Here is a 24,542-nt window from a genome sequence, read left to right as displayed (position 1 = left end):
TCTGTCCTTCCAGCACGTGGCCTGGCGCGGAATAAACGCTCGGGGGTGCCTGAGATGCGTCACAGCACCCCTGCCTTCCTGAGGCTCCGCATCTGTGAGTCGACAGAAGCCAGAGTCACAAGAAGAGAGGCAGATTCAGAGGCCGTGCCTGAAAGGAAGCTGGAGAAGATGCAGAGAGCCACCCAGTGCACAGCCCAGGACGGCAAAGGTACACACAGAAACGGGGACAGACAGGCCGAGGGGAGAACCCTGGGGGGCTGGGCCTGGAGCCAGCCCGGGGCGGTTGACCACAGCAGGCTGTATGGGCTGAGCTTGCAGGACCAAGCAGTGACTCACGAAGCCCATCTCTGTGGCTCTGCTGGCAGCAGAGTCTGCCCTCAGCAGCCTTTTCCACTGAGCTCATAAAACGGGGATGGACTTTGTTCCCATGCCCCTTCCCCACCCTCCCCCAACCTCCCATTCCTTGTCAACATAAACCCAGGCAAAAAATAAAATGGGAGCTGTGGGCCTGCTGATGAGACCCACTGTCATTCCCCTGACTCTGCCCAAAACCTTGCACTCCCCTCTTCAGGACTGCCCCCAACAGGGGGAAAGTGTGGGAAAGGTATGGAGAAGGCCAGAGGGGCTGAAGTCCTGCCTCGTATCTGCTCTCTGTTCTCCGTCCCAGGAGCCCTGGGCCAGGCGGTTGGAAGTTTCCACTTACTCACAAGATGCCCTTGGCACTCCCGCCCCTGGAGCCCACAGACACACGCACACAGGACACCTGTCCATCTGAGAGATGTTTAATGGATGTTAGGCTCAAGGTACAAAACACAAGGCAGGTGCTAACCCCAGGAAAATCACCTGCCACTAGTCAGCCCCCCATTACCACTGCAGCCAGGCATCCCAGCCCCCAGGGCAGTGGAGCAGCGGCCCTGGGAGGCCTGGTTCCTCCCCTGTTTGGGGAAAGCGGAGGTGGTGACACGGGAGCCCAGAGGCCATAGCATCCCCTCCTCAGAAAACCCAGACCCAAGCATCGGGAAAGTCCAGATTGGACTCAGAGCAGCTGATCCCCGGAGGGACCCTGGCTGAGAAGCACCCCTGAACTGAAGCCTGGCCTGTTCCCCTGGCCTTGAACTACTGCCCTGATACCTGGCAGCACAGGGAAGAGCTGAAGCAAGAAGTGGAGGCAGAGAGTTCCACTGCCCTGAAAAAACTGACCGGGTGCCTGACCCTACAGGGCAGTCAGACCCAATACTGAGGCCTGCTCTACCTCCCACCCCAACGCCATGGAGGGCAGGCAGGCCAGCATCTGCTGAGGAGTGATGCCTTTGTTTTGGGTCAAGAGCAGCTGCCTACAGTAACCCCAGGAAGACCCACTGGGGAAGGGCTATCAGCTACCCAAGTCTCTGGACCTAGCCCTTAGAAATTCTGGACTGGGTCCTGAGCCAGGGTAGGTACCTTACTGAAATGGAAGTTGGCAGGGGTTAGGAGCAGGGAGGATGGTGATAAGGGTCCCTGTGAGGACCAGCCCAGGAAACCCTTTTGACCAGCCCCAAGGAGACCCAGTTGCTACTTCAGCCCAGGCCCCTCTGGTCCCATGTCAGGCTGCCCATTGCGCTGAGAACACTACACCTCCTGTTCCTCCCCCAGACCCTGCGCTACAGCCGGCCCCCTTTGTTGAACTGGATGCACCAGTGGGAGTTAGCCGTGCCCGGGCTGAGATGAGTCTGGTCCTTGTGGCCCATGAGGGGCTGCAGCTCCTGCTGCTGGGGGATGTCAGCACTGCTCTCACTGCGGGAGCGGCCAGCCTTGGCCAGGCTGGGGGGAAAGGCAAAGCCAGGGCGGGGATCAGAAAGCAGGTCGAGAGCGGCCCGGGGCTCTTCAGCACCCAGGGGCCGGGGCGGCAGGCGGGTCAGAGTTGGGGCCTGGGTACAGGGAGGGGATGCCAGGCTCTCCAGGGATGAGATGCTCTGGTTCCAGCCCGTCTGCATGTCCACGGGCACAATCTTGGTGGTTTCTGAGGACACATACACCGCCTGGTCCCCCTGCCCACTCTTCCAGGGCAGCTCCTTCTCTGCACAGGTTGGGGACGGGGGGATGATGCGTGGGCTTGGACACACCTCAAAGCTTCCTGGGGACAGAGAATACACACAAGCTTGTTACCAGTGCAGTGCGATCTTTTCGAGTAAAGACACATTCTCATAAGTAAATTCACCCCACAGTTGCCATCAGACATGCATTTGTGATTGTTTGATGAGTGCCTTGCTAAGGGGAAGTGCCACGACTGGTTTTGTTCTCTGTTCTAGTCCCCAGCACCTAGCACAGGGCTGGACACGTAGCAGCTGCTGGGGGCTGGTGTGTGGCCCAGCAGGTTAAGCTGCTGCCTGGAACACCGGCATCCCATATGGATGCCAGTTCAAGTCCCAGCTGCTCCACTTCCCATCGAGCTCCCTGCTAATGTGCCTGGGAAAGCAGTGGAAGATGGCCCAAGTGCTCGGGCCCCTGCACCCATGTGAGAGACCTAAATGGAGTTCCTGGCTTCTGGCTTTGACCTGGCACAGTCCAGGCCATTGCAGCCATTTGAGGAATGAGCCAGTGCATGGAAGATCTCACTCTATATATCTCCCCCCTTCCAACTTTGCCTTTCAAATAAATAAATAAAAGTAAAATCAGGGTCAGGCATTTGGCCTAGCAATTAAGATGATGGTTAGGACACCCGGAGTGCCTGGCTTTGACGCCCAGCTCTGGCTCCTGACACCAGCTTTCTAGCAGTGCAGACCCTTGGAGTTAGGGGTGACGGCTCAAGTAACTGGGTCCCTGCCACCCACATGGGAGGCCTGGGTTGAGTTTCTGGTTCTGGCTTGGACTGTTTCAGGCATTTGAGGAGTGAACAAGCTAATGGGAACTTACTCTGTCTCTCAAGTTAAAAAAAAAAAAATAGCCTCTCTTGAAAAAGAAAACAAGTAAAATTATACCTCTTGAAAAACCTGGAAAAACAACAATACAAAAAGCCAAAAAGCTAAATAAAACAGGCAACTGGCGTAGCGGGTAAAGCCGCGGCCTGCAATGCCAGCATCCCATATGAGCACTGGTTCAAGTCCTGGCTGCTCCACTTCCAATAAAACTCCTTGCTGGCCAGCACCATGGCTCACTAGGCTAATCCTCCGCCTTGCGGCACCGGTACACCGGGTTCTAGTCCCGGTCAGGGCGCCGGATTCTGTCCCAGTTGCCCCTCTTCCAGGCCAGCTCTCTCCTGTGGCCAGGGAGTGCAGTGGAGGATGGCCCAAGTGCTTGGGCCCTGCACCCCATAGGAGACCAGGATAAGTACCTGGCTCCTGCCTTCAGATCAGCGCGGTGCGCCGGCCACAGCACACCGGCCGTGGCAGCCAATGGAGGGTGAACCAACAGCAAAAGGAAGACCTTTCTCTCTGTCTCTTTCTCACTCACTGTCCACTCTGCCTGTAAAAAAAAAAAAAAAAAAAAAAAAAAAACACAAAAAACTCCTTGCTAAAGTGCCTGGGAAAGCAGCAGAGGGTGGCCCAGGTGTTTGGCCCCCTGCACCCAAGTGGGAGACCAGGAAGAAGCTTCTGACTTTGTAGCCATTTGGAGAGTGAACCAGAGGATGGAAGATCTGTCACTCTGTGTGTCTCTGTCTCTGTCTCTCTCTCTCTCTCTGTAACTCTGCCTTTCAAATAAATAAAATAAACCTTTTTTAAGAAAAAAAAAGTTAAAACAACAAAAACCTCATTTTCTTCCTAGAGGATTCCAGGGAACTAACTCATTGGTGTGAAAATTGATAAAATTATCCATTATTTCCTACATGAGCTTCTCCCTCCAGATAACCAAATAATTGATGAGGAAAGTTTTTTCTTTTCTTTTTTTTTTTTCCAGAGGTAGAGTTAAGAGAGAAAGAGAAAGGTCTTCCATCTGCTAGTTTGCTCCCCAAATGGCCGCATCAACCAGGCCTGGGATGATTCAAAGCCAGGAGCCAGAAGCTTCTTCTGGATCTCCCATGACGGTGCAGGGACCCAAGCACTTGGGCCATTTTCTACTGCTTTCCCAGGCCATAGCAGAGAGCTGGATTGGAAGAGGAGCAGTCGAGAGCAGAACCAGTGTTCATTTGGGATGCTGCTGCCACAGGTGGAAGCTTAGCCTACTACATCACAACACCGACCCTGGAAAAGTTTTTTTTTTTTTTTTTTAATAGAATGACTGCTAATAATGCGGATGAAAATATAGATACAGAATATCGCCATCGTGTAACCCCTAATGTAGTGCTAGATGTGACAATGATCATAGAAGACTACAAAGACCATTTTCTTTTTTTTTTTTTTTTTTTTTTTTGACAGGCAGTGTGGACAGTGAGAGAGAGAGACAGAGAGAAAGGTCTTCCTTTTCCGTTGGTTCACCCTCCAATGGCCGCTGTGGCCGGCGCGCTGCGGCCGGCGCACCGCGCTGATCCGATGGCAGGAGCCAGGTGCTTCTCCTGGTCTCCCATGGGGTGCAGGACCCAAGCACCTGGGCCATCCTCCACTGCACTCCCTGGCCACAGCAGAGAGCTGGCCTGGAAGAGGGGCAACCGGGACAGAATCCGGCGCCCTGACCGGGACTAGAACCCGGTGTGCCGGCGCCGCTAGGTGGAGGATTAGCCTAGTGAGCCGCGGCGCTGGCCTACAAAGACCATTTTATGAAAAGTTGATGGAGAACTTGGTAAAGGGCGGACCAGGGAGTAAGGTCTGATACAGTCATCAGTGTTGTTAGCCTTTGGAAAGAGAGACAACCAGATGGTACACCTTTCCAGGAGGTACACCATCACCACCTAGTAAGTATTTTTTCTTCATCACCACCTAGTATTTAAAAAAAAAAAAAAAAACAGATTTATTTATCTATTTGAAAGAGCAACAGAGAGAGAGAGAGAGAGAGAGCTTCCATCTGTTGGTTCACTCCCCAAATACCCTCAACAGCCAAAGCTGGGCCCAGCTAAAGCCAGGAACCCAGGACTCCATCTGGGTCTCCCAGCATGGTTGGCAGGGGCCCAAGGACTTGGACCATCTTCCTCTGCTTTTCCAAGTGCACTAGCAGGGAGCTGGATTGGAAACAGAGCAGCCAGGACTTGAACTGGCACTCATATGGGATGCCAGTATTGCAAGTACACTATACCACAACCCAGTCTATATATATATATATATATATATATATATATATATATATATAAAACTTTCAAATTTATTTGTTTAAAAGGCAGTGTTACAGAGATGCAGAGGTGGAGGCAGAGAGAGAGAAGTCTTCTACCTGCTAGTTCACTCCTCAAATGGCTGTAATGGCCAGTGCTGGGCCAGACTGAAGCCAGGAGCCAGAAACTTCCTCCAGGTCTCCCACGTGGCTACAGGGGCCCAAAGACTTAGGCCACCTTCCCCTGCTTTCACAGGTGCATTAGCAGGGAGCTGGATCAGAAGTGGAGCAGCTGGAACTCGAACCAGTGCCCATATGGGATGCTGGTGCTGCAGGCTGAGGCTTACCCTACTGCACCACAGTGCCAACCCAAGCATTTTTTAAAGATTTATTTATTTATTTGAGAGATGGAGAGAGAGAAATTCCATCTGTGTGCCAGGAACTCCATCCTGGTCTCCCACATGGGTGGCAGAGTCCCAAGTATTTGGGCCATCTTCTGCTGCCTTCCCAGGTCCTTGAGCAGGAAGCTGGATTAGAAGCAGAGTAGCTGGGAGTTGAATCAGCCCTCTGACTTTGGATGTCAGTATTGCAAGCAGTGGCTTAACGTGCTGTGCCACAGTGCCAGCTCCTATTAATGATTCTTACCCCAAAATTTAAATAAATCTGATGTAGATTTGATTATCAGTTTAAAGGAAATATAAGGGACAGAGAAGTATATTCAGTAACATTTAGGGGATGCAGTCAGCAAAATCCAGACAGTAAAAGACTGCAAGACAAATAAACTGGTTTCTTCAGTAAATACATAGCCAGGGGAGAGAGGGGGAGAGGGACTTACAGATCACGGTTTTGCAGATTGGCACTATTGACATTTTGAGACAGCTGCTGCTTTGTTGGGGGCTGCCCTGTGCATGTTTGGATGTTCAGCAGCGACAGTGGCCTCCTCCCACTCAATGCAGATGCATCCTCTCCAGTTGTGATAACCAAAAATGTCCTCAGGAGGCGAAAGTCATTCTGCCACTGCCACCCCTTGAGAACCAGTGCTGAAGTTTACATTTTACAGCCAAATGCAGTGTGTGAACTTTATCTGAGTTTTCATGTGGACAAACATACTAAAACACAAAAAGAAAAACAGGAAGGGGCTGGCGTTGTGGTGTAGCAGGTAAAGCTGCTGCCTTCAATGCCCACATCCCATATGAGGGCCAGTTCATGTCCTATCTGCTCCACTTTCCATCCAGCTCCCTGCTAATGCACCTGGGAAAGCAGTGGAAGATGGCCCTAGTGCTTCAGCCATTGCATCCACTTGGGAGACCTGGAAGAAGCTCCTGGCTCCTGGCTTTAGTCTGGCCCAGCCAGCCCTGGCCATTGTGGCCATCTGGGGCGTGAATCAGCGGGTGCAAGATCTCTCTGTATTTCTCCCTCTCTCTCTAACTCTGCCTTTCAAATAAATAAATTTTAAAAATTTCTAGGGCATAAATAAAATTATTTAAAAAAAAAAGACCAGGGAAATTTGAATACTGACTAGGTATTTCATGACACACATTTTGGATATGGTAATGGTATTGTGGTTATAAAAAAGAATCCTTATCTAGGAATAGGTGTTTAGCCTAGCAGTTAAGATACCCGCATCCCATATTGGCAGTGCCTAGGTTCAATTTCAGGCTCCTGACTCCAGCTTCCCACCATTGCAGACCTGTGAGGCAGCACTAATGGCTCAAGTAATTGGGTCCCTGCCACCCAAATGGGAGGCCAGCCCCAGCCCAGTCCCAGCCATCGGAGGCATTTGGGGAAGTGAACTGGTGAACTCAGTCCCAGCCATCAGAGGCATTTGGGGAAGTGAACTGGTGAACTCTCTGTGTGTCTGTCTGCCTCTCTTTCTCTTTGCCTCTCAAATAAACAATAAACAATGTATAAACAAACCCCAAAAAAGAATCCTGGGGCAGATATTTGGCCTAGCAATGACAACACCAGTTAGAGTGCCTGTGCCCCTTACAGAATACCCGGGTTCAATGTGCTCCTCGGCTCTTGATTCCAGCTTGCAGCTAACATAGCCCCTGGGAGGCAGTAGTGACAGCTCAAGTAATTGGGTTCCTTTCTACCCGTGGGAGACCTGGGTTCAGTTTCCAGCTCCCAGCTTCAGCCTGACCTAGTCCTGCCCATTTTGGGCATTTAGGGGGTATGAACCAGCTGCTGGAAGTGCTCTCTCGTGTCTAGCTGTCTCTTGGTCTTTGTGCTTCTCACACTATAATAAAAAAGAATCCTTATCTTTTAGGGATATCTGCTGAAGCATTTATTGATAAAGTGGCGAGATGTTTGAAATTTGCTTCAAAAGAACCTAGTAGGGTGCCAGCGTTGTAGTATAACTGGTTAAGCCACTGCCTGCAACACAGGCATCCCATATGAGTGCTGGTTTGAGTCAAGGCTGCTCTACTTCTGATCCAGCTCTCTGCTAATGTGCCTGGGAAAACAGTGGAAGATGGCCCAAATCCTTGGGCCCCTGCACCCATGTAGGAAACCTGGAAGAAGCTTCTGGATCCTGGCTTCAGCCTGTCCCAGTCCTTGATGTTGCAGCCATTTGTGGAGTGAACCAGCAGATGGAAGATTTATCTCTTTCTCTTTCTCTCTCTCTCTCTCTGTTACTCTGCCTTTCAAATAAAGAAAAATAAGAAAGGAAGAAAGGAAGAGTGAGGGGCCTGAGTGAGGATGTAGGTGAAATAAAATTGGCTATGAGTAGGTTATTGCTGAAGGTGGCTCATGGGTAGATGGGAGTTTATTTTACTCTTATATCAGTGTATATTTTTTCAGTTTTCTGTAATAAAATTCTTTTAAAAGACACCTGAAGGTTGAGCCCACAACCAGTGATCTCTAGCATTGTAAGTGAATTAGGACTTTGCGTGCAGAAACATGCAAATAAGTATATTGTTTCTTAAATCTGCAAAAATTCCATTTTGAATAGCTCAGGCTCCTCCCCCAAGTCAAAAAGCCACCCCCAGCCAGGGCGCTACCTGAGGGCAGGTGGCTGAGCAAGGTCACAGCTGAGCCTGTTAGGTGTGTTTACTACCATTGGTGAGAGAGGCAGTGAAAGGCTGTGGGTTTTGCTATCAGCTAGGTCAGTCACAAATCCTGGTTCTGCTGTATGACACTGAATAAGTCACAAGTTTTTTAAGCTCTGTGAGCTCAGCTTACCCATCTTGTTTTTTGTGAGGATTGCATCAGCTCACAGGTGTCAGGTTTCTCATATAAAAGAGGTGCTCGCTAAATGCTAGATGGGGAGTAAATTGGTGAACAGGAAAAGGGAGTTTTCTGGAGTAGAGGCCCTGAGTGAGGAGGGAGGAAACCAGCTGGCTGCGGAGGGGAGGGAGGCAGCAGGCGGCCATTACCTGAGACCTTGCCCTCTTGGAGAACCTCACTGGTGGCCCGAGCCACAAAGATGATCCCCTCATCGTCTTCCTTCTCTGTCTCTGAACTGTCGCTCTCTTCCTCCTCCGACTCCACCGTTAATGTCACAGCAGCTGGACAGGGACAAGAGCAAGTCAGGGCAGCCAGTGCAGCGGCTGCCTCCGGGCAGCGCACACTCCCAAGCCAGCTCCCTGTCTTCCTCAGCAGAGCCCACACCAGCAGAAGCACCTGCCTTCTCCTCTGGCACTAGCCTAGCAGGTGGGAGGCTTGAGAGAGGGAGAAGACGCAGAGCCTGAGGAGGCAACCAGAGGAAGCCATGATGGTCACATCCTTCAGCTCCCCGACACTCTTCTGCCAGTCCCAGATCCAACCACCCACTGAAAACAGGAGCATCTGGAGCGCTCAAGGCCCGTAAACACTCAGCTCATACAGAACTGGCTTGGCGGGCAGGGTGTGGGGCCCCAGGCCCATGGTGCTTCAAGGCCAGTCCAAGGTCTTCCTTCTCCATGGCACCTCTTCCAAGTCCTCAGGGCCTGTAGTGCATAGCTAGCAACCAGACACCTCCCACCACACATTACTAGTAACCTTTGAACATTTCAACCTGGAGATCAAGGGTACCCATCTAGGCTCTGAGGGGACAAGCCCAGTTCATGGTGCTGAGTGCACCCCAAAGGAGGCCCCCCAGGATTCTGGTGGCTATGGTCTGCCCTTGCTCTTCTCCCTCCCACCCCCAGTGCCACTCCCCACTTCCCGCTCCCTGCTTGCCTGTGTCCTGAAAGCCCAGGTCTCGAGGAGGTTTCCCGTTTGTAGCGTCAGCATTAGCGACACCATCCTTCTGAGAACCAAGAAAGAAGACCTGAGCCTCCAGCCCCACTCCATGCCCCACACCCCAAGCCTGTCGTCGTTAGGGTCAACAGGAGGAGGGGATCTTTATCAGTCCTAATGGTTCTACCATCCCTTGGCCAAGCAGGCGGTAATGGTGGAGTCTGAGTAACATACCCCCCAGCAAGGCCTCTGGATGCATCAGGCTGGGCTGATGGAGGTGCCCATGGCATCGCCCCTCTGAGGAATCTGCCCATCACCTGCCCAGTAAGAGGCCCTGCTGCCTCCCAGCAGGTGACCACGTGGCCAAAGGGCTGCCTTCCTTCTGAAGGCATCACCTACTCTTGAGGGGCTCCAGGAGACTCTACAAGGGAAACTGACCTGCTGAAACCTTAAGTCCCTGAGGACTACCCAACTAGGAGATGCTCTAGGCTAGATTCTAACACTTGGGGGTTTCAAACTGTGTGCTGTCAGCCTCCAGCCCCAAAGAGGAGTCCCAGAGAAAGGACGTGCCTTCTTGCGGCCAGCCTTGCGTGGTCGGGGCTTGTTCTTGGTGAAGCAGATGTTGTGCTTGGTGGACTTAAAGGACTCCAGCCGCCGCTTCATGTTCTGCTGGAAGATCTCCTTGTCCTGCCGCTCCTGTGCATCCTCTGAGATGAAGTGGCGGCTGCAGCTGGCTTTGTACTGGCAATGACAGCCCCGGCCTGCTGTGAGGCTGGGAGCCTTGGCCTATCCCAGGAACCCCAGGCCACAGCCCTGCGTGTTCACCGCAGAGCTGCCAGCCCAGAGTTTCCATAACTAGCCACGGATTGAAAAACAGAACAGTGCAATAGGAACCCAGCCAGAGGCTCTGTGTTCTTAGTTCACTTCACAAAAACTTCCCTTTGTCCAAAAACTTATTCCCCCTAACCCTGGCCTTTCCCATTCCTGGTGCCCTTTTCCCAGTTCTCCTTTGAAGTGGACAGGAGGCGGGGTCCTGTGTCTTATACCTTGGGGCTACCACAAGACCAGGTGGAAAATTTCCTTCTTTGTTTTTCCATTTATCTGAGCCTGGCCCACACACCTGGCTCATCTGCCCCCTCCTCACCACACAGGACCCCCTCCCCAGCTAGACTCCCCATCTAGCCATTTCTACAACCATCATGACACCCTAGGCCGTGCTCTAGACGTTCCAAATATAACTTCTGACTTCTGACACCTCTCAGTCCCGACGGCCTGTGTCTAACTCAGAACCACCCCTTTTCTCTGCTCTTTTTACCTTTCCCACTACACACTCAGCTGGATTGCCGCCATCTCTGCCACCATCTGCTAAGCAACTTCTCCATTATCTAGCGCTAGGTAGTCCCCCAGAGTACTGCCCAGGGAGTTCGAGGTCACCTGGTATCGTCTCCTGTCCCGTTTGGTCCCTTTCCTGTCACTCACAGTTCCTGCTTCCCTGGACCACCTGCCCTCCTCTCCAGGTACCCGTGCCTCCTGAGGATGAATGGGCCTGTCACTCGTAGCCTCCGCGCAGCTCCATGCTCTCCCTGTTTGTCCACTCTCCGGCTGCTTCCCTCCTTCTCTCACCACCAGCCCCTCCTCTCTGCTCCCAGTTACCTCCTGCCTTTGCTTCCTCGAAGAAAGCCTTTCCACTGATGCTAGTATCTCTTTTGCTGCCAAACTTTTATAATTTGGTTCTGGCACTATCGCTCATCCCAATTCTAAGGTCCACAGCTCCACAGCTCGGCCTTCTCCCTGGTCACCAGTGCCGTGGTCTGTGCCTAGGCGCTGGTCTGGCCTCTGTGTGGCATCTAGCCCGCTCTGCTGCAGGCCTGAGACCATCCGCTACTGTTCCTCAAGGTGGTTCCTCTCTCCTCTTTGCTGACTGCCCCCTCCCCCCTTCCATGCGTATCCTCAGAGTTCTCCCGGCCCTCCTCCTTTCCTCTAAAAGCTCTTCCTGGAGAACTTCTCATTCTCTTGGCTTTAGCTGTCCCAGCAGGATTGCTCTGTGATCCCAGGCGTGAGCCATAAGACCAGCTACTTGTGAATCAGCCTGAGCCTAGCAGATGCGCAAGTGTTTGGTCCTGCTCCACGCTATAGACTCAGAAGCTCCGGCAGGAAAAGCCAGGAACCTGCATTCTAACACACAGCCGGGGGAAGCCGAAGAAGCTGAGTAAGGAAACCTCTGCCATCAATTCCTTCCAAATCTTTTCTCTCCAGGCCTTATCTTTCTTTCAGACTCATTGAATCTTACTTTTTCAGTTGCATACTAAACACTTCTGTCTGTCTAATAATACTTCTATGATGAATATGAGAAAGTATGGATTGTGTTATGGTATAACCAAGTGGATTCAGAACTAGTTGAGTAACCGTACCCCAAAATGCTTGATCCATGTCAGTCTGGAAGAAATTCTTTAGTAGCATGCCACAGGGCTGTGTCCTCAGCTCTATCCTGTTCAACATGTTTATGTTGATTTGGATGAATACTAAGTTAACAGGCTTAGTGAATTTTCAGATGATATGAATCTGAGAAGGAGACATTTGGTGGCAGACATGGGATCCATGGACGATGGAATGATGGGCTAAATCAAATGAAATGACATTTAACAGGATAAGCACAAACTTATTCCAGTTTAAAAAAAATTTGCACAAGAACTGACTGGACTGAACTCACAAATCTTACACATGTGCGCACACACACAAACACCAATCAATAGTAGCTTCTTCATGGCACACAATAAGAAATACATAGCATACCTATTACATGCACATAAATCTGTTGGGCCACTAGATTTAGTGACCAGGAAGTACTCATACAAGGGATGAAGGAACATGTTACACACCACTGGAATATAACCAGCAAAAATACAAAAAATGGGAAATTCTCCAAGATAAAGTATAAATAGCAAGGGGGAAAAGGTGAGGGAAAGGAATGTTTTTTTAATTAAAAGACATATTTCCCAAATACAAAGTATGGACTTTATTTGTATCCTGATTTGAATAAACCAGCTAGAAAAAAAATATATTTATTGAATACTGACTGCATGTTTAATGCAAGAATGAGTTATTGTTATTTTGGAAATAATGTAACTTTGGTTTTCTTTTTAAGAGTTCTTGACACTTTAAGAGATACATACTGAAATATTTAGAGATAATGTGGTATGATGTCTGGAGATTGCTTTAAGATGGAATATGGGTGGGGTATGGTGTGGCTGCAGAATATAGCAAAATTAATCAAGCATTTATAATTACTGGAACTGGGTGATGAATAAATGAGTTATTTTATTATCTCTACTGAAATTTTGCTTAAGAAAAATTTTTAAGAAACACCATAGGTTGGATAAATAAGGTTTGACAACCATTAACTGAGAAACACATAGGGTCTGGCAGACTGTAAGGACAGCACAGGCCCCAGGTGAGCCTGAGGGACCCTGGGCTGCAGAAAGAGGGTGGCAGGCCCCAGAACTCGAAAGGTGAGAGCACCCCTCTGCCCTGGCTGGCCAACCACAGCTAACCTTGCACTTTCCACCCCATACCCCATTTCTTACGGCCAAAGAAGACCCACCAGGGGCAGGAGATGCTGGCCTGAGAGCAAGAGGGCTTGTGTGGAGGGAATCTGGTTTGGAACTTCTCAAGACTTATTCTGCAGAGTTACAAAGGTTCAAATCAGGCCCAGTGGCTTCAAGGAAGCCAGTTGTGCCTCGATAGTAGGAAGAGGCCTGACTGTTCAAACTGCCAGGAAAGGTAACTGCTGGCTTCCCAGTTCAGAAAAAAGATTCAAGGTAATGGCTTGCTGCCCCCTTGTGGGATTGTAAGAGACTCTCTTCCTGGTGGGTCCGGCCTGTCCAGCCCCAAAGCTTCATGATCTGCATTGGATTCATTCACATGACCTAAAATAAATGTCTGCCTTCCCCAAGCTAAGCCGGCCCTGCAGGCTTCCTCACCGCCCCCACACACCCGTCTGTGACCCTGTGGTTCCCCAGCGACCCTCAAGGCTTCCTTTGTGCTGTTCTGCTGTTCTCCCTTCCCACCCCCAGCTCTAATCCAGAGTGTTTCACACCAGCTGCCCAACCGCCTCTCCTAGCCTCTCAGCTCACTCCCTCCAGTTTGATCTGCTGTCTGCTCCCAGGGAAGGCATCCTGAAAAAATACTGTTATCAGGTCAGCCCTTTCTCAAAAAAGAGAGGAAAAAAAAAGTCAAGGTTTCTTATTGCTGACCGGATGAAGCCCACACTGTCAGCCTGGCATCTGCAGCTCTCCTCCAGCTGACACCCACTGCCTCTTGAGCCTCTGCTCATGGCCTTCCCAGACCACCCCGCCCCCGTTGCTCTCACCCTGCCTGCTCTCACCCTGCGTCGCGGCTTGTAGAGGCCTCCGCACAGCAGATGGTGCATCACAGCATCCTCCCGGTCCCGGCCGCTGCGCACCGTGTCAATCACCTGCAGGTCCAGGCACGCGCCGCTGCCGCTCTCCCTCCTGCAGGAGCGAGGGACATGGGCACTGGGGAGGGGGGCACAGGCCCCAGGAACGGGAAAAGCAAAGGCACTGACAAACTCTTCCCCCAGAAGGAAGTTCTCCTTCTAATGGGGGAGGGCCCATTAGAGAGGAGTTTGGGGAAGAGAAGGGGGCCTCACAGACTCACAGCAGGTTGGTGACAGAGGTCTCTGCCACAGAATTGCGGCTGGGCATAGAGGGCAGAGAGAGGCCTGTGGAGGACAAGACGTGGCCTCCCTGCAGGAGGCAATACCAAGGTCAGATGACAGTCAGGTGGAGGGTGGCCCAGTCAGCGATAAAGAGAGTAACAATTGTTAACACTGATTGTGCTCTTTTGATGCACCAAGTACTGTGCAAGGCACTTTACATATTGAATTCACAATATCTAAGACATAGGCACCCTTACTCCTGCTTTCTTACAGCTGAGGGAACTGAGATTCAGAGAGTCTAAGTGACTTATCCAAGGCCACAGCCTGTAAGTGATTACAATTAAGCTTTTCCTGCTGATTCGAGTCCAGCTGTTTCTCACCTTTCTGTACTGCCTGCCAGGCTCTGAATGGCCCCACCAGGCCAGGCTGGTTCCCACAGCCACCACTTCACAAGACCGTGGAGCCGGCTGGGAATTCCCAACTCCTTGTGAACAAGCCTGGCTGCCAGTCACCCCTGTGTGTCCTCTGCTGCCCATTAGCCCAACTGCCACTGGCCCACCTGGTCCACAAAGCTGATGGCATCCCGGATGTTGAGTCTGTAGTACACATCCCAGATCTGGTCCCGGATGCGGTAGGCTGATCGCCGCATCAGCAGCTGACTCAGGTACTTCTTGTCAAACTGCTCCCACCTACAGAGGATGCCAGGTCCGGCGCTGAGTACCACCCCTAATGCCCGGCTGGCTGGCCCTGCCTCAGATGGGGCAGGGACACTGCCAGCACTGACCTTGCTTCCTTGGTATGGGCCTCAACCAGGAAGGATCTCAAGGCTAGTCCCTCCCTTTGGGAAAAGCCTGGCATGAATTGAAGTTTTTACAAATAACTGTAGAATCGCAACCATGGCAATAACTACAGAGGGCAATTACAGAGCATGATGAGGGTTTGCTCTAGTCGGGGAGGCCTCCCTAAGGAGTTTTTGCCTATGGTGAGATCCGGTGAATGAGCAAAAGTTAAGGAAGTGAGAGGGAGGCGGGGAGTGTTCTAGTACAGAGAACAACATAGGCAAAGGTCCCAGTGGCCAGGCTGGGGAGCATGGAGGGTCCTGAGGCTCTAAAACAGGGTCCTTGTAATTAGCAGACAGGCAGGCAGAGAGTGGAGCACAGTGAAGCCGGAGTCTGGCAGGTGCCAGGCCACGCAGGGCCAGGCAGCCCACACTGGGGAGTCGCGTATCCTGCAAGCACTGGGGTGCCACTGAAGAGCTTCCGGCAGAGGTCTCCCTGCCTGAACCTGACTGTCCCTTCTCAGAACAGTGGCACCTCCCCCCATGCTGCCCTGGCTGGTGGGGCTGCTACTGCTGAAGGAGCCTCGGGGCAGCTCCCTCACCTGTCCCTCCAGTAGTGGTAGCCATGGTGCCCCACAACGTCCTCCACTGCAGCCAGAATGTGGTCAAAAGTCTAGAAGGGGGGTGGGTAGGGGGACTGGATCAGGACTCTGCTCAGAATAGGAGAGGGGAGAGAGGGACAGGGGGAGGGATGGGGTGCTGGTACCCACGTGCTCGTGCAGCTCCTGGTTCAGGGTGGGTTTGTGGTGCTCACTCCTTTTCACCTTCAGCCACTTGACTAGCGGCTTGATGGTCAAGCCCTATGGACAGGTAGGAGGTGAGCCCTGCCCTATTCAGTTCCTGCTGCCTTCTCTACCCCCACCCCAGTGCACTCAAGGTCTGGGAAGTCAGGCCCCTGCATCCCCCAGCAGGAAGAGGAGACTCCCCCAGTGCCTGCCAGCCCTCTTCCCACCCAGCCTCATGGGCATTCCCACCTGCACGATGACTGTGAAGAAGACCACCACAATAGTGGTAGCCACAAAGTAGTCCTTGGCAGGGACCTTGTTCCTGTCCAGTAGAATGACGAGAGCAAAGGCCACAGCCCCCCGCAGACCCCCATAGGACATCACCACCTGGTCAATCTTGTCCAGAGGGACCAGCCGGAACTGATTCAGCACCCACGTCTGCAGGACTACGCCTGCAGCAGGAGGGAGGCCAGCGGGGGCAAGGCGTTGGGAGTGGAAGACATTGGGAATGAATGGCACCAAGTATCTGGGCTAAGGGCTGATGGGCTGGGAGAGGTGAGCTACAGGGAGGCTTAGGAATTGACAAGGATGTGGGCTCAGAATCAGGGATGAGTTGGGGGAGTGGGGACAGGAAGGAGAGTGGGAAGGCAGGGGGTGCCAGCAATACCGAGGGCTCGGAAGAACAGGATGAAGAAGAGGGTGCCCAGCACCAGCCCAGAGTCCCAGGCCCACTTAGAAGAGTCCACGGCCGAGATGCCAAGCAGCATGAAGATGACGGTCTCAGCACAGCTGGCTAGGGTCTTCATTGTGTATTTGACAGTCGTGCGGGACTTATGGGAAATGTTGGCCTCCACATACTTCTTACAGCCCAGGCCACACATGGTTACCCTGGGAGAGGCACAAAGAGAGCACATGAAGAGGGGTCCCAGGGGCTCAGGCATGCTGCAGGATTGGTGTTGCCTGTCAGAGGATGTCAGCTGCTCAGAGCCAGGAAGGCATGAAGACTGCTAGTTAGCGGTGTTCCTAGGCTAGGAGTCCAGATCTCCAGACTTCCCAGCCAGTGGCTCCTGGAGGGGAAGGGGAAGGGGAAGGGGAAGAAACCTGCTCTGACTGGTGGGCTCTCTGAGGCACCTGTTGGAGAGCTATGGCCATTAGAGACAGTGACCCCGGACTTTGAAGTCCACTTCCAGCTCTGCCCACATCCCAGGGAGCACTGGAGGCAGGAGACTGGGTTCTAGGCTGCCCAGGATAGTTCTAGAGGAAGCTTTGAGAATATTGCCTGAGGATTGCTGTCTTCCTAAGAGAGTTTGAGACTCCCACTACTCTAGGGGCTCAGGGAAACCTATGGCTCCTCCGAGTCCTGCTTCTGAACGTATGAAGGGCATGCGTCTCCAGCGCCCCCTCCCAGCAGCCTGCCTGCGAGGCCCCCAGGACTCACGCGAGTATGGCAGACAGCGAGGCCATTTCAGCAGTGAGGTAGGCTGCGTAGGCGAGGAGGAACACCAGCAGTGGCTCGATGATGCGGACCCGCTTGGTGAAGCGTGTGGTCAGGGCCAGGAGGAAGGCAAAGACTAAGCCCACGGCTGCCCCGCCCAGACTGACCACAAACAGGGAGGCTGGGGGAGGAGTGGGTTGTCAGCATGACCCCTGACCCAGACCCTACCCGAGCTGACAAGACTGCTGCCTGCCAGGGAGAGGGGGATGATGCCTACTGTACTCCCCAAGGCTCAGGATCCCAGGGCAAGCCCCTCCCGGACCCCACGTCTCCATAGAGGAGGGGAGGAAACAGCAATGGAACAGATTCCTGTGACCTGATGCCAGGTGGGAGGGTCTCAGACCTCCCAGGACAGCCAAGATGGGGGAGATACTGACCGACACCCTTCAGGTAGTCAGTGGCCTGCACTTTGGCAGAGCCCATCTCCACAAAGGAGTTGCAGACCTTGTACAGCACCTGAAAGAGGAGAGGAGAGGCGGCAGCGAGTGAGAAGGCAGCAGCGGGGAACCTGTTTCTCCCTGAGGGAATAGGGGAAGGATCTGAGCCTGGTCAGAGTGGAGCAGCCTGGGATTGGGGAATGGCAGCCAGCTCAGCACTCACCACAGTGACTGCGTCATTGAGCAGGGACTCGCCAAAGACAATGATAAAGAGCGTCTCATTGACGTGCACCTCCTCAAAGACAGCCAGCACAGCCACAGGGTCCACCGCTGAGATGAGGCTCCCAAACAGCAGGAAGTCCAGCAGGCCGGCCTGCACCCTAGGGGCTATGGAGGGAGAGATGGAGGACAGGCCAGTGACCGGTGAAGACAGCCTGTCTCCTGCAGCATTCCCTGGGACAAACCCAGATGCCACCCCCGCTGATAAACAACTAAGCCCAGAGGAAAGATGGTGAGGAGAGTACGGGCTGAGGCCAGGAAACTTGAGCCAAGCCATCTATGGTGAAGGCCTGGCTTTGCCACTTACCAGCTGTGTGATGTTAGTGGCTTTTTCCCTGTCACATGACTTCTCTAAGCTATGCCTCCTCATCTACCTACCTCACAGGACTGTTGCAAAAACCACACCAGGAGATGGTTGGAAGCTCTATATAATATGAAAAGCTAAGCTAGCACTGGCAATAAAAACTGCAGCAACAGTAATAGTAACAACCAGCAGGTTGCAACAGGCTGGTGATTGGCCTTATCAGGGACAGTGACAAGAGTGCTTTGCTGGGGCTAGCGTTTGGCACGATTAACAGTAGTTAATCTCTGCTTGAGATACCTGAAACCCATATTGGAGTGCAGGGTTCAAGTTCTGGCTTCTCCCCTTCCAATCCAACTTCCTGCTAATGTGCACCCTAGGAGTTAGCAGATCATGGTGCAAGTACTTGAGTCTCTGACACCCATCTGGGAGACATGGGTGGAATTTTAGGCTCCTGGCTTGGGCCTGGCCCATCTCTGGCTGTTGAAGGCATTTGAGGAGTGAACCAGCTGATGGAAGAGCTTTCTCTGCCTCTGTTTCTTTCTCTCTCTGCCTCTCAAGTGAAAAAAAAAAAAAAAGAAGAAGAAGAAGAAGAAGAAGAAGAAGAAGAAGAAGAAGGAAGAAGAGGAAGAAGAAGGAAGAAGAAGGAAGAAGAAGAAGAAGAAGAAGAAGAAGAAGAAGAAGAAGAAGAAGAAGAAGAAGAAGAAGGAAAAAATAATTTTCTTGAAAAAGTGCTCTCTCCACACACCAGTGGTTCTCAGCCAAAGGGATGTGAAACTCACAATTCTCAGCAGGAGTAGGAGGTCTGAAAATAATATGGAAAGCACCACGTGGGACTTGGACATGTCATATAATCTCTGTGAGCCTCAGTTTCCCCATATATAAGTTGAGAATAACAACTGTATATGCCTCAGAAAGTTCTTTATTTAGCCAATGCCTCATACAGGGTAAACACCCATCTATTATTAGGAGTCCTACTATCATTATACTCTGATGTCTACTCTTCCCTTCCTGCCCCAAATATAGTCCATGATCTCAGTAGGGAAATCAGTTTGGAGTTTCCTGGTGGGAACTGAAAACCTCTCCTTGTACTTTTTTTTCTATTATTATTATTATTATTATTATTATTTGATTTTGAAATGCAGAGTGACAGAAATAAGGAGAGGGGGTGAAAGAGAGAGAGAAAATCTTCCATCCTACTGGTTCACTCTCCAAATGGCTGCAACAGCTGGGACTGGTCCAGGTTGAAGCCAGGAGCCTGAGACTCCATCTGGGTCTCCCACAGGATGGCAGGTGCCCAAGTACTTGGGTTGTCATTCACTGCCTCCCCAGGCACATTAGCAGAGTGCTGGATAGTAAGTGGAGCAGCCAGGACTCAAACCAGCACTTCAGTAGGGGAGGCCAGTGTTGGAAGCAGCAGCTTAACTGCTGTGTCACAACACCGGTCCCTCTCCTTGTACCTTGGAAGAATTATCAGCATTATCAGCATTCAGGATTGGATGAATTTCTAGGGTCAGGAAATGAGAAAGCAGGTAGTGAGAGAGGGCAGCCTAAAGACACAGAGCCTCAGTACAATGGACCCCTCCAGCCAACCTTGGACCTGATATAACATGAACTTAGGGCTCTATTTTCTCCTCCATTAAGTGGGTCAAATGATAGCTTTGAACAAAATTACTATGAAGAGTCAGTGAAATAAGTAAGGAGAGAATGCCCAGTGCAGTGGCATTTTGTGAATCTATAATATACACTTGTTAAAAATGAAGAGCAAAAAAAGGAAACCACTCTGACATGGCCTGGGTAGAACAGCAGGCTCCTACAGAAATGGTGAATTGTGCCTCAGGGAAGCAGGGCTGGCAAGTGGCAGTGTGGTAACAGGGCGGGAGGCAGGAGAGTGCTAACGCAGGTTCCCCAGCCTCTGCAGCCCACACACAGCTGGGAGCCAGACCCCTGCTCGGCTGTCATGCTGCAGAAGTACAAACCTCGACTGGCAACTGGCGGAGACTCAGTGGGAGCTGATTCCTTCTGGAGCATTGCCTCGCGCTCCAGGTGGGAGGGACCCAAGATGGCATGCCCAAGGCACGGCTCTTGCCAGTGTGGCTTCGTGGTCAGTTTGGAGGAGACGAGAGTAAGGTGATGGGTCTGACAAAGCCTCCCTCTGCCCAGGTCTTAGGGTCACTCACCCACAAGTCCAGCCTGCTGCAGGCCCCAGAGGGCAGCGCCTGTTGTGAAGGCATTCCAGAGCGTGCCCACCACAGCATAGGTGAGGATGGCACCCAGGTTGTCAAAGAACAGCCGGCTAGGCATGAAATAGCCCGAGTCCAGCACGATAGGAGGCAGCAGGAAGAGGAAGAAGGTGCCCGGCTCCAGCTGGTACTCAGCTTTCTTGGCCACGGCCAAGACAACGCCCCCTAGCACCAAGCCCAGCAAAATCAGCAGGCAGCTCTCCGGAACCAGAGATGTTACCTTCCGGGACAGGTGAAACACTGCAATGTAAGAAGAAGGCAGGAGGTATCAGTTTACGAAGCACCCTCCTACACACACCGGCCTATAACCTCCAAGTGCAGCACTTCTAGAACCTCCAAACTCCACGGCTACAAACTGCAGTCAAAGTTTTCTCTTTCTGGGTCAGGCATTTGGCGCAGTGCTAAAGTTACCACTTGGGACACCAGCATTCTATATCAGAGTGCCTGCTTCCTGTCCCAGTTATTCCACTTCCAGTCCAGCTTCCTTCTAATGCACTCTGGGAGGCCGAGATGATGACTTAAGTGTTTGGGTCTCTGCCACCCATGTGAGAGACCCACATTGAGATCTCTGCTCCTGACTTCTGCCTGGCTGTCGCAGAAATTCGGGGAAGTGAAATAGTGGATGGGGGATCTCTTGTCTCTGTGTGTCTCTCTGATTTCAAAAAATAGTTAAAGAAAAAAAAAATGGGATTTGGGTTGCCTGGTCTTATCACTTTGTAACTGTGTGATCTCAGACAGATTATTTATTTGAATTTCTATTTCCCCTCCTATAATTTGGGAAAATCACCCATCACAGTGGATGAGGATAAATTGGTACAAAGTGTGCAAATGTGCGTGGCATGATGTCAGACACACAGCAGGTTCTCAACATACGTTAATTAGTTGGGGAAGATAATAGCAGACCTTTCTCTAGGAAAAAGGGTGGTGAGAAAAGGACTTCTAGCATGATTGCCACTCTTTACCTCTGTCCCCTAAAATAAACCCTTGTGGCCCTCACTTGGGCCTTCAGGCCATGAGTGAACACATTTCCTGGGGTGTTGGTAGAGGAGGCATCCATGTCAGCCTGTGTGAGATCCTATGCCAAGCAGTGTCCTTTGAAAGCTGCACCCAAAGGGCTTAGGACAGTGCCTGGCACACATAGGTTCTGCATAAGTGTTGTGTAAAGGGGGTGGTGGTGGTGGACTCCTCGCAATGAAGCTGAGGCAAGGTGTTCCTGAACATTCTGCCTCTCTTTCCCCTCCTCTCTGAAGTCTTTTTTTGGCAGGTGAGGAGGCTCTCTGCTGCTGTCTCCATAGGAGGTGTCATCCAAACTCGAAAAATCACTGTGACTTATTGGGGGAACCCACAGTTGTTGCTAAAACCCTAGGAGAGACAGGTACTCTTCTGCCACTCATAGACTTCTCAGCAAAGCCAATTCTTGGCTGTGAATCTGAGGCCCCTCCCACCTCGCCCTCCTTGCTGCTGGAACTCCAGTTGGTAAGTTCAGTCTTACTTCTAGGCCTCTGCACACTCATCCCTACCCCTGTTCCTCCTCTCTTCTCCTTCAGAGACCCCCATCTCATGCTCATCTCCTCAGCATGCACCAGCCCCAGCGCTGCAATCCAAGGCCCATCGCAAAAGCCCACTCTCTGGCAGAACCACGTTCGTGAGCATCTTGAGCCCCACTTTCGGTGTCTAATCTTGGGCTGCCACAGCAGAGTGTTGAGTCCTGTTCTTGCCCAGCTCCCCAGCACCCCCCAGCAGTGTCCCTGGGGGAGAATGGTGGCCAATTCTAGGCTGTGCAGTTCCTACATGAAGGCTCTATTGGTGAGACTGGAGTACAGGCTGTGCCAGCATAGATAGGGTGTGAGTAGCAACGCTCAGCTATAATTAGTCACCCCCACGGCAGAGCCTGCACACAGGGAGGAGGAGGGGGGTCTCTGCTGGGAGGAGGGGCCACTGGCTGCTCACAGAAGAGGAGGCAGGGGCAGAGGGGCGGAAAACCAGCTCTATGGTGGTGGTGGGGGGGGGGAGGGTAGAATGTGAAGCACAGCCTTCAATCTGAAGGAGGTGGATGTCGGAAAGCTCCTAGGGTAAGCGGCACACTGGGAAGCCCCGAGGTGTGGAAGTTTCTCGTGCCCTGGCGTGGGAGGAATCTGAGGGCCTCACCCCCTAGGCGCGAGACCCAGGCATCTGTAAGAGAGGAGCTACTTTAAGGAGAAGTGGCAGTTTCGTATCCCAGGAGAATGGACGCCTGGACGTGGTCTCCTAGGACAGCCGCTTCCTCGGGACCAGGACGCCTGGATTTACCGGAGCACATCATCACCCCAGCGTCCTCGTTCCTCGCCGCGGACAGGGGTTTCTGGGAAGCAGGCTGGGGACGGCTTAGGCACAGGGGAAGGGAAACGGAGAGGGCAGAGGCGCCTAAAGATGGAGCTGGAGAGCGCGGGGGCAGCCCTTCGGGAAGGCAAAGTCTCAGCGCTCCCACGAGAGAGGGGAGGAGGGACACCCACAAGAGGCGGCGCAGGAACTGGGTGGGAGCCCGGATTTGTGGAATCGGAGCCCAAGTCCCAGCAATGTGGGAGAAACCGGCCCGGATCTGGGGACCCCAGGCTTGGGGGCGGGTCCGCCGCCCGAAGCCGGCCCGCCACACACGCACACAACGCACTCACCGATTTTGGCCAGGCTGGCCACCAGGATCCACAGGGCCACCAGGTAGGGCGCCTCCACCTCGTGCCACTGCCACCGGAAGAGCGCCAAACCTGGCGGCGGTTCGCCCGGCGATCCCGGCTCTTGGGTGGGTTCTTCGGTTATCCCCGCTCCCGCCAGGGGCAGCCCGAGCAGGGGCACCGCGGCGCGCAGCATCCTGCAGCCTGCCCAGCCGCCCTCCCGCACCGCACGGCCGCCGGCCCCGCGTCGCCGCCGCCGCCGCCGCCGCCTACCGGGCGCCCCCGCGTCACAGGCACGTGGGACCCGCACCCCCCAATCCAGGCTCCGTTACCCCCAAGCCAGGTCCAGACTCTGAAACCCTGCCCCGGACGCCCGTAGTGGATACCCCCTCCTCCATCCCCTCGAAACCAGTCCCTGCTGCAAAAATCCCCTAGTGCAGCCCTCCCCCAAGTCCCGCAACCTACTCCTTCGAGTCCGTCCGCCCAAATCTTCCCCAAATCAACCCTCTCCCGGACTCAGAGGTGAGCAGCCACCGCCCTCCAGGGGCAGCTCGCCATGGGAGGGGCGGGGGTCCGCGGAAGGCGGGGTCCGGGCAAGAGTGGCGCGGCGTCCTGGCTTGTGCTTCCCGGCGGCCAGCAGCCAGCCCCTGCAGCTGACACCACGGGCCCCGGCGCGGCCAGGTGCAGACGGCAGGGGGCAGTGTGCGCCCGCCTTGCGCGCCGCCGTCTGGAGCCTGGGACCCCCTTCGGGCCCCCGCCCGGACCAAAGCTGCGCACGCGCACTGCGCGCTTGCAGAAAACCATGACGGACGACACTGCCCCCAACGTCCCTGGAAACTCCAAGGCCCAAAATGCGCGCAGCTCATTGAGGCTGAGCAGGAGGCTGTTCTTCGTCTCCCAAAACGAGGGGCATCCGGGCGTCCCCTTCCCTCAAACTGTAGGGAACTCTTCCCACCTTTTCCATGAAACTAAGCGGAAACCTATGGAAAACCAAGCCTATTGATTATCTTTCATCTAGGAGGGGTCCACCCACATTTTCCACAAATTTCAGGGGCATTCGACTCATCTCGCCCCAGAGGTCATCTCCATTTTGCATCCAGGCTGGGGGCACCCATCCCACCCCTTCCCCCAGAGGGGAACATTTTCTACTGGCTCATCCCATTCTTCCCCTCCTCCCGCCCCCGACCTGAAGTGCACTTGCCCTGCATCCCACCGGTTACTGAACTGATCCTTCAAACTGAGTGAAATCTCTCACTGCTTGCTCTGCACGGAAAGGGACCCCTCCCACTGCTCTTCCCAAATGAGAGCGACGCATCCAATCCGTCCGAAAACTGAAAGAACGAAGGCCGTTTAGTTCCTAAACTGAAGGAAACCTGGCCAGCCTCTGTCTGAAGAAGCTTTCCTCCAACCTGCCCTCAAAGAGGGCGCGGCCTCACCTACTCCGAGCCCAAAGAAACCCTACCGCTCTCAGGGCCCTCTCGGGGGCGGGGCGCGGTCCCGGGCTTTCCCGCCCTCCTAGCCCCTGAACTAACGGGATCACCACCGGGCCTTCTGAGTGGCTGGCGTAAGTCCCGCCTCCGGCAGTGGCTCTCCGTACCCGCCCCCCGAGCCGCCAGGGCCTCGTCTTGGCTCCACCCTCTTCC

The 24,542-nt window shown here is 53.1% G+C and overlaps 1 protein-coding gene across 11 annotated transcripts; it reads right to left on the bottom strand.

Annotated features, from left to right (window-relative positions):
• Nucleotides 1-766: 766 nt before the first annotated feature.
• SLC9A5 (solute carrier family 9 member A5) lies at nt 767-23,409 on the bottom strand. Of its 11 annotated transcripts, XR_016225281.1 has the most exons (18): nt 22,903-23,242; nt 20,189-20,491; nt 17,652-17,815; nt 17,429-17,507; nt 16,995-17,172; nt 16,224-16,444; nt 15,806-16,008; nt 15,542-15,631; nt 15,374-15,444; nt 14,553-14,682; nt 13,993-14,081; nt 13,700-13,826; nt 9,886-10,056; nt 9,316-9,385; nt 8,532-8,663; nt 8,338-8,413; nt 7,668-7,796; nt 767-2,113 (listed from the first exon to the last, which is right to left on the bottom strand). XR_016225281.1 is itself a non-coding variant. In XM_051847168.3 (17 exons), the coding sequence occupies exons 1-16, from the start codon at nt 23,093-23,095 to the stop codon at nt 8,364-8,366; spliced, it is 2,271 nt and encodes a 756-aa protein (XP_051703128.1). In that variant the 5' UTR covers nt 23,096-23,242; the 3' UTR covers nt 767-2,113; nt 8,338-8,363. The 11 variants fall into 11 exon arrangements, 5 of the variants coding, with proteins under 5 accessions (XP_051703128.1, XP_089176340.1, XP_002711659.1 ...); XR_016225282.1 differs by lacking the exons at nt 7,668-7,796; nt 8,338-8,413 and adding an exon at nt 11,727-11,933; XR_016225283.1 differs by lacking the exons at nt 7,668-7,796; nt 8,338-8,413 and adding an exon at nt 11,727-11,933 and having other exon boundaries at nt 9,316-9,382.
• Nucleotides 23,410-24,542: the final 1,133 nt, after the last annotated feature.

The sequence above is a fragment of the Oryctolagus cuniculus genome, chromosome 18, assembly GCF_051225735.1.
Source record: "Oryctolagus cuniculus isolate XC-2025 breed Fujian yellow rabbit chromosome 18, ASM5122573v1, whole genome shotgun sequence".
Taxonomy (NCBI): Eukaryota; Metazoa; Chordata; class Mammalia; order Lagomorpha; family Leporidae; genus Oryctolagus; species Oryctolagus cuniculus.
This window is presented reverse-complemented; position numbering and strand designations above follow the sequence as displayed.

What these genes read in the sequence shown, in the direction of transcription:
- SLC9A5 (XM_002711613.6), bottom strand. Translation starts at nt 23,095, where the DNA reads ATGCTGCGCGCCGCGGTGCCCCTGCTCGGGCTGCCCCTGGCGGGAGCG. An exon ending in TCTACAAGCCGCGACGCAGG is followed by an intron (nt 10,057 to 13,699) that starts GTGAGAGCAGGC and finishes TGTCATTGCCAG; the next exon opens with TACAAAGCCAGCTGCAGCCG. An exon ending in CCAAGAGGGCAAGGTCTCAG is followed by an intron (nt 2,114 to 8,531) that starts GTAATGGCCGCC and finishes CTCTGTCCCCAG; the next exon opens with GAAGCTTTGAGGTGTGTCCA.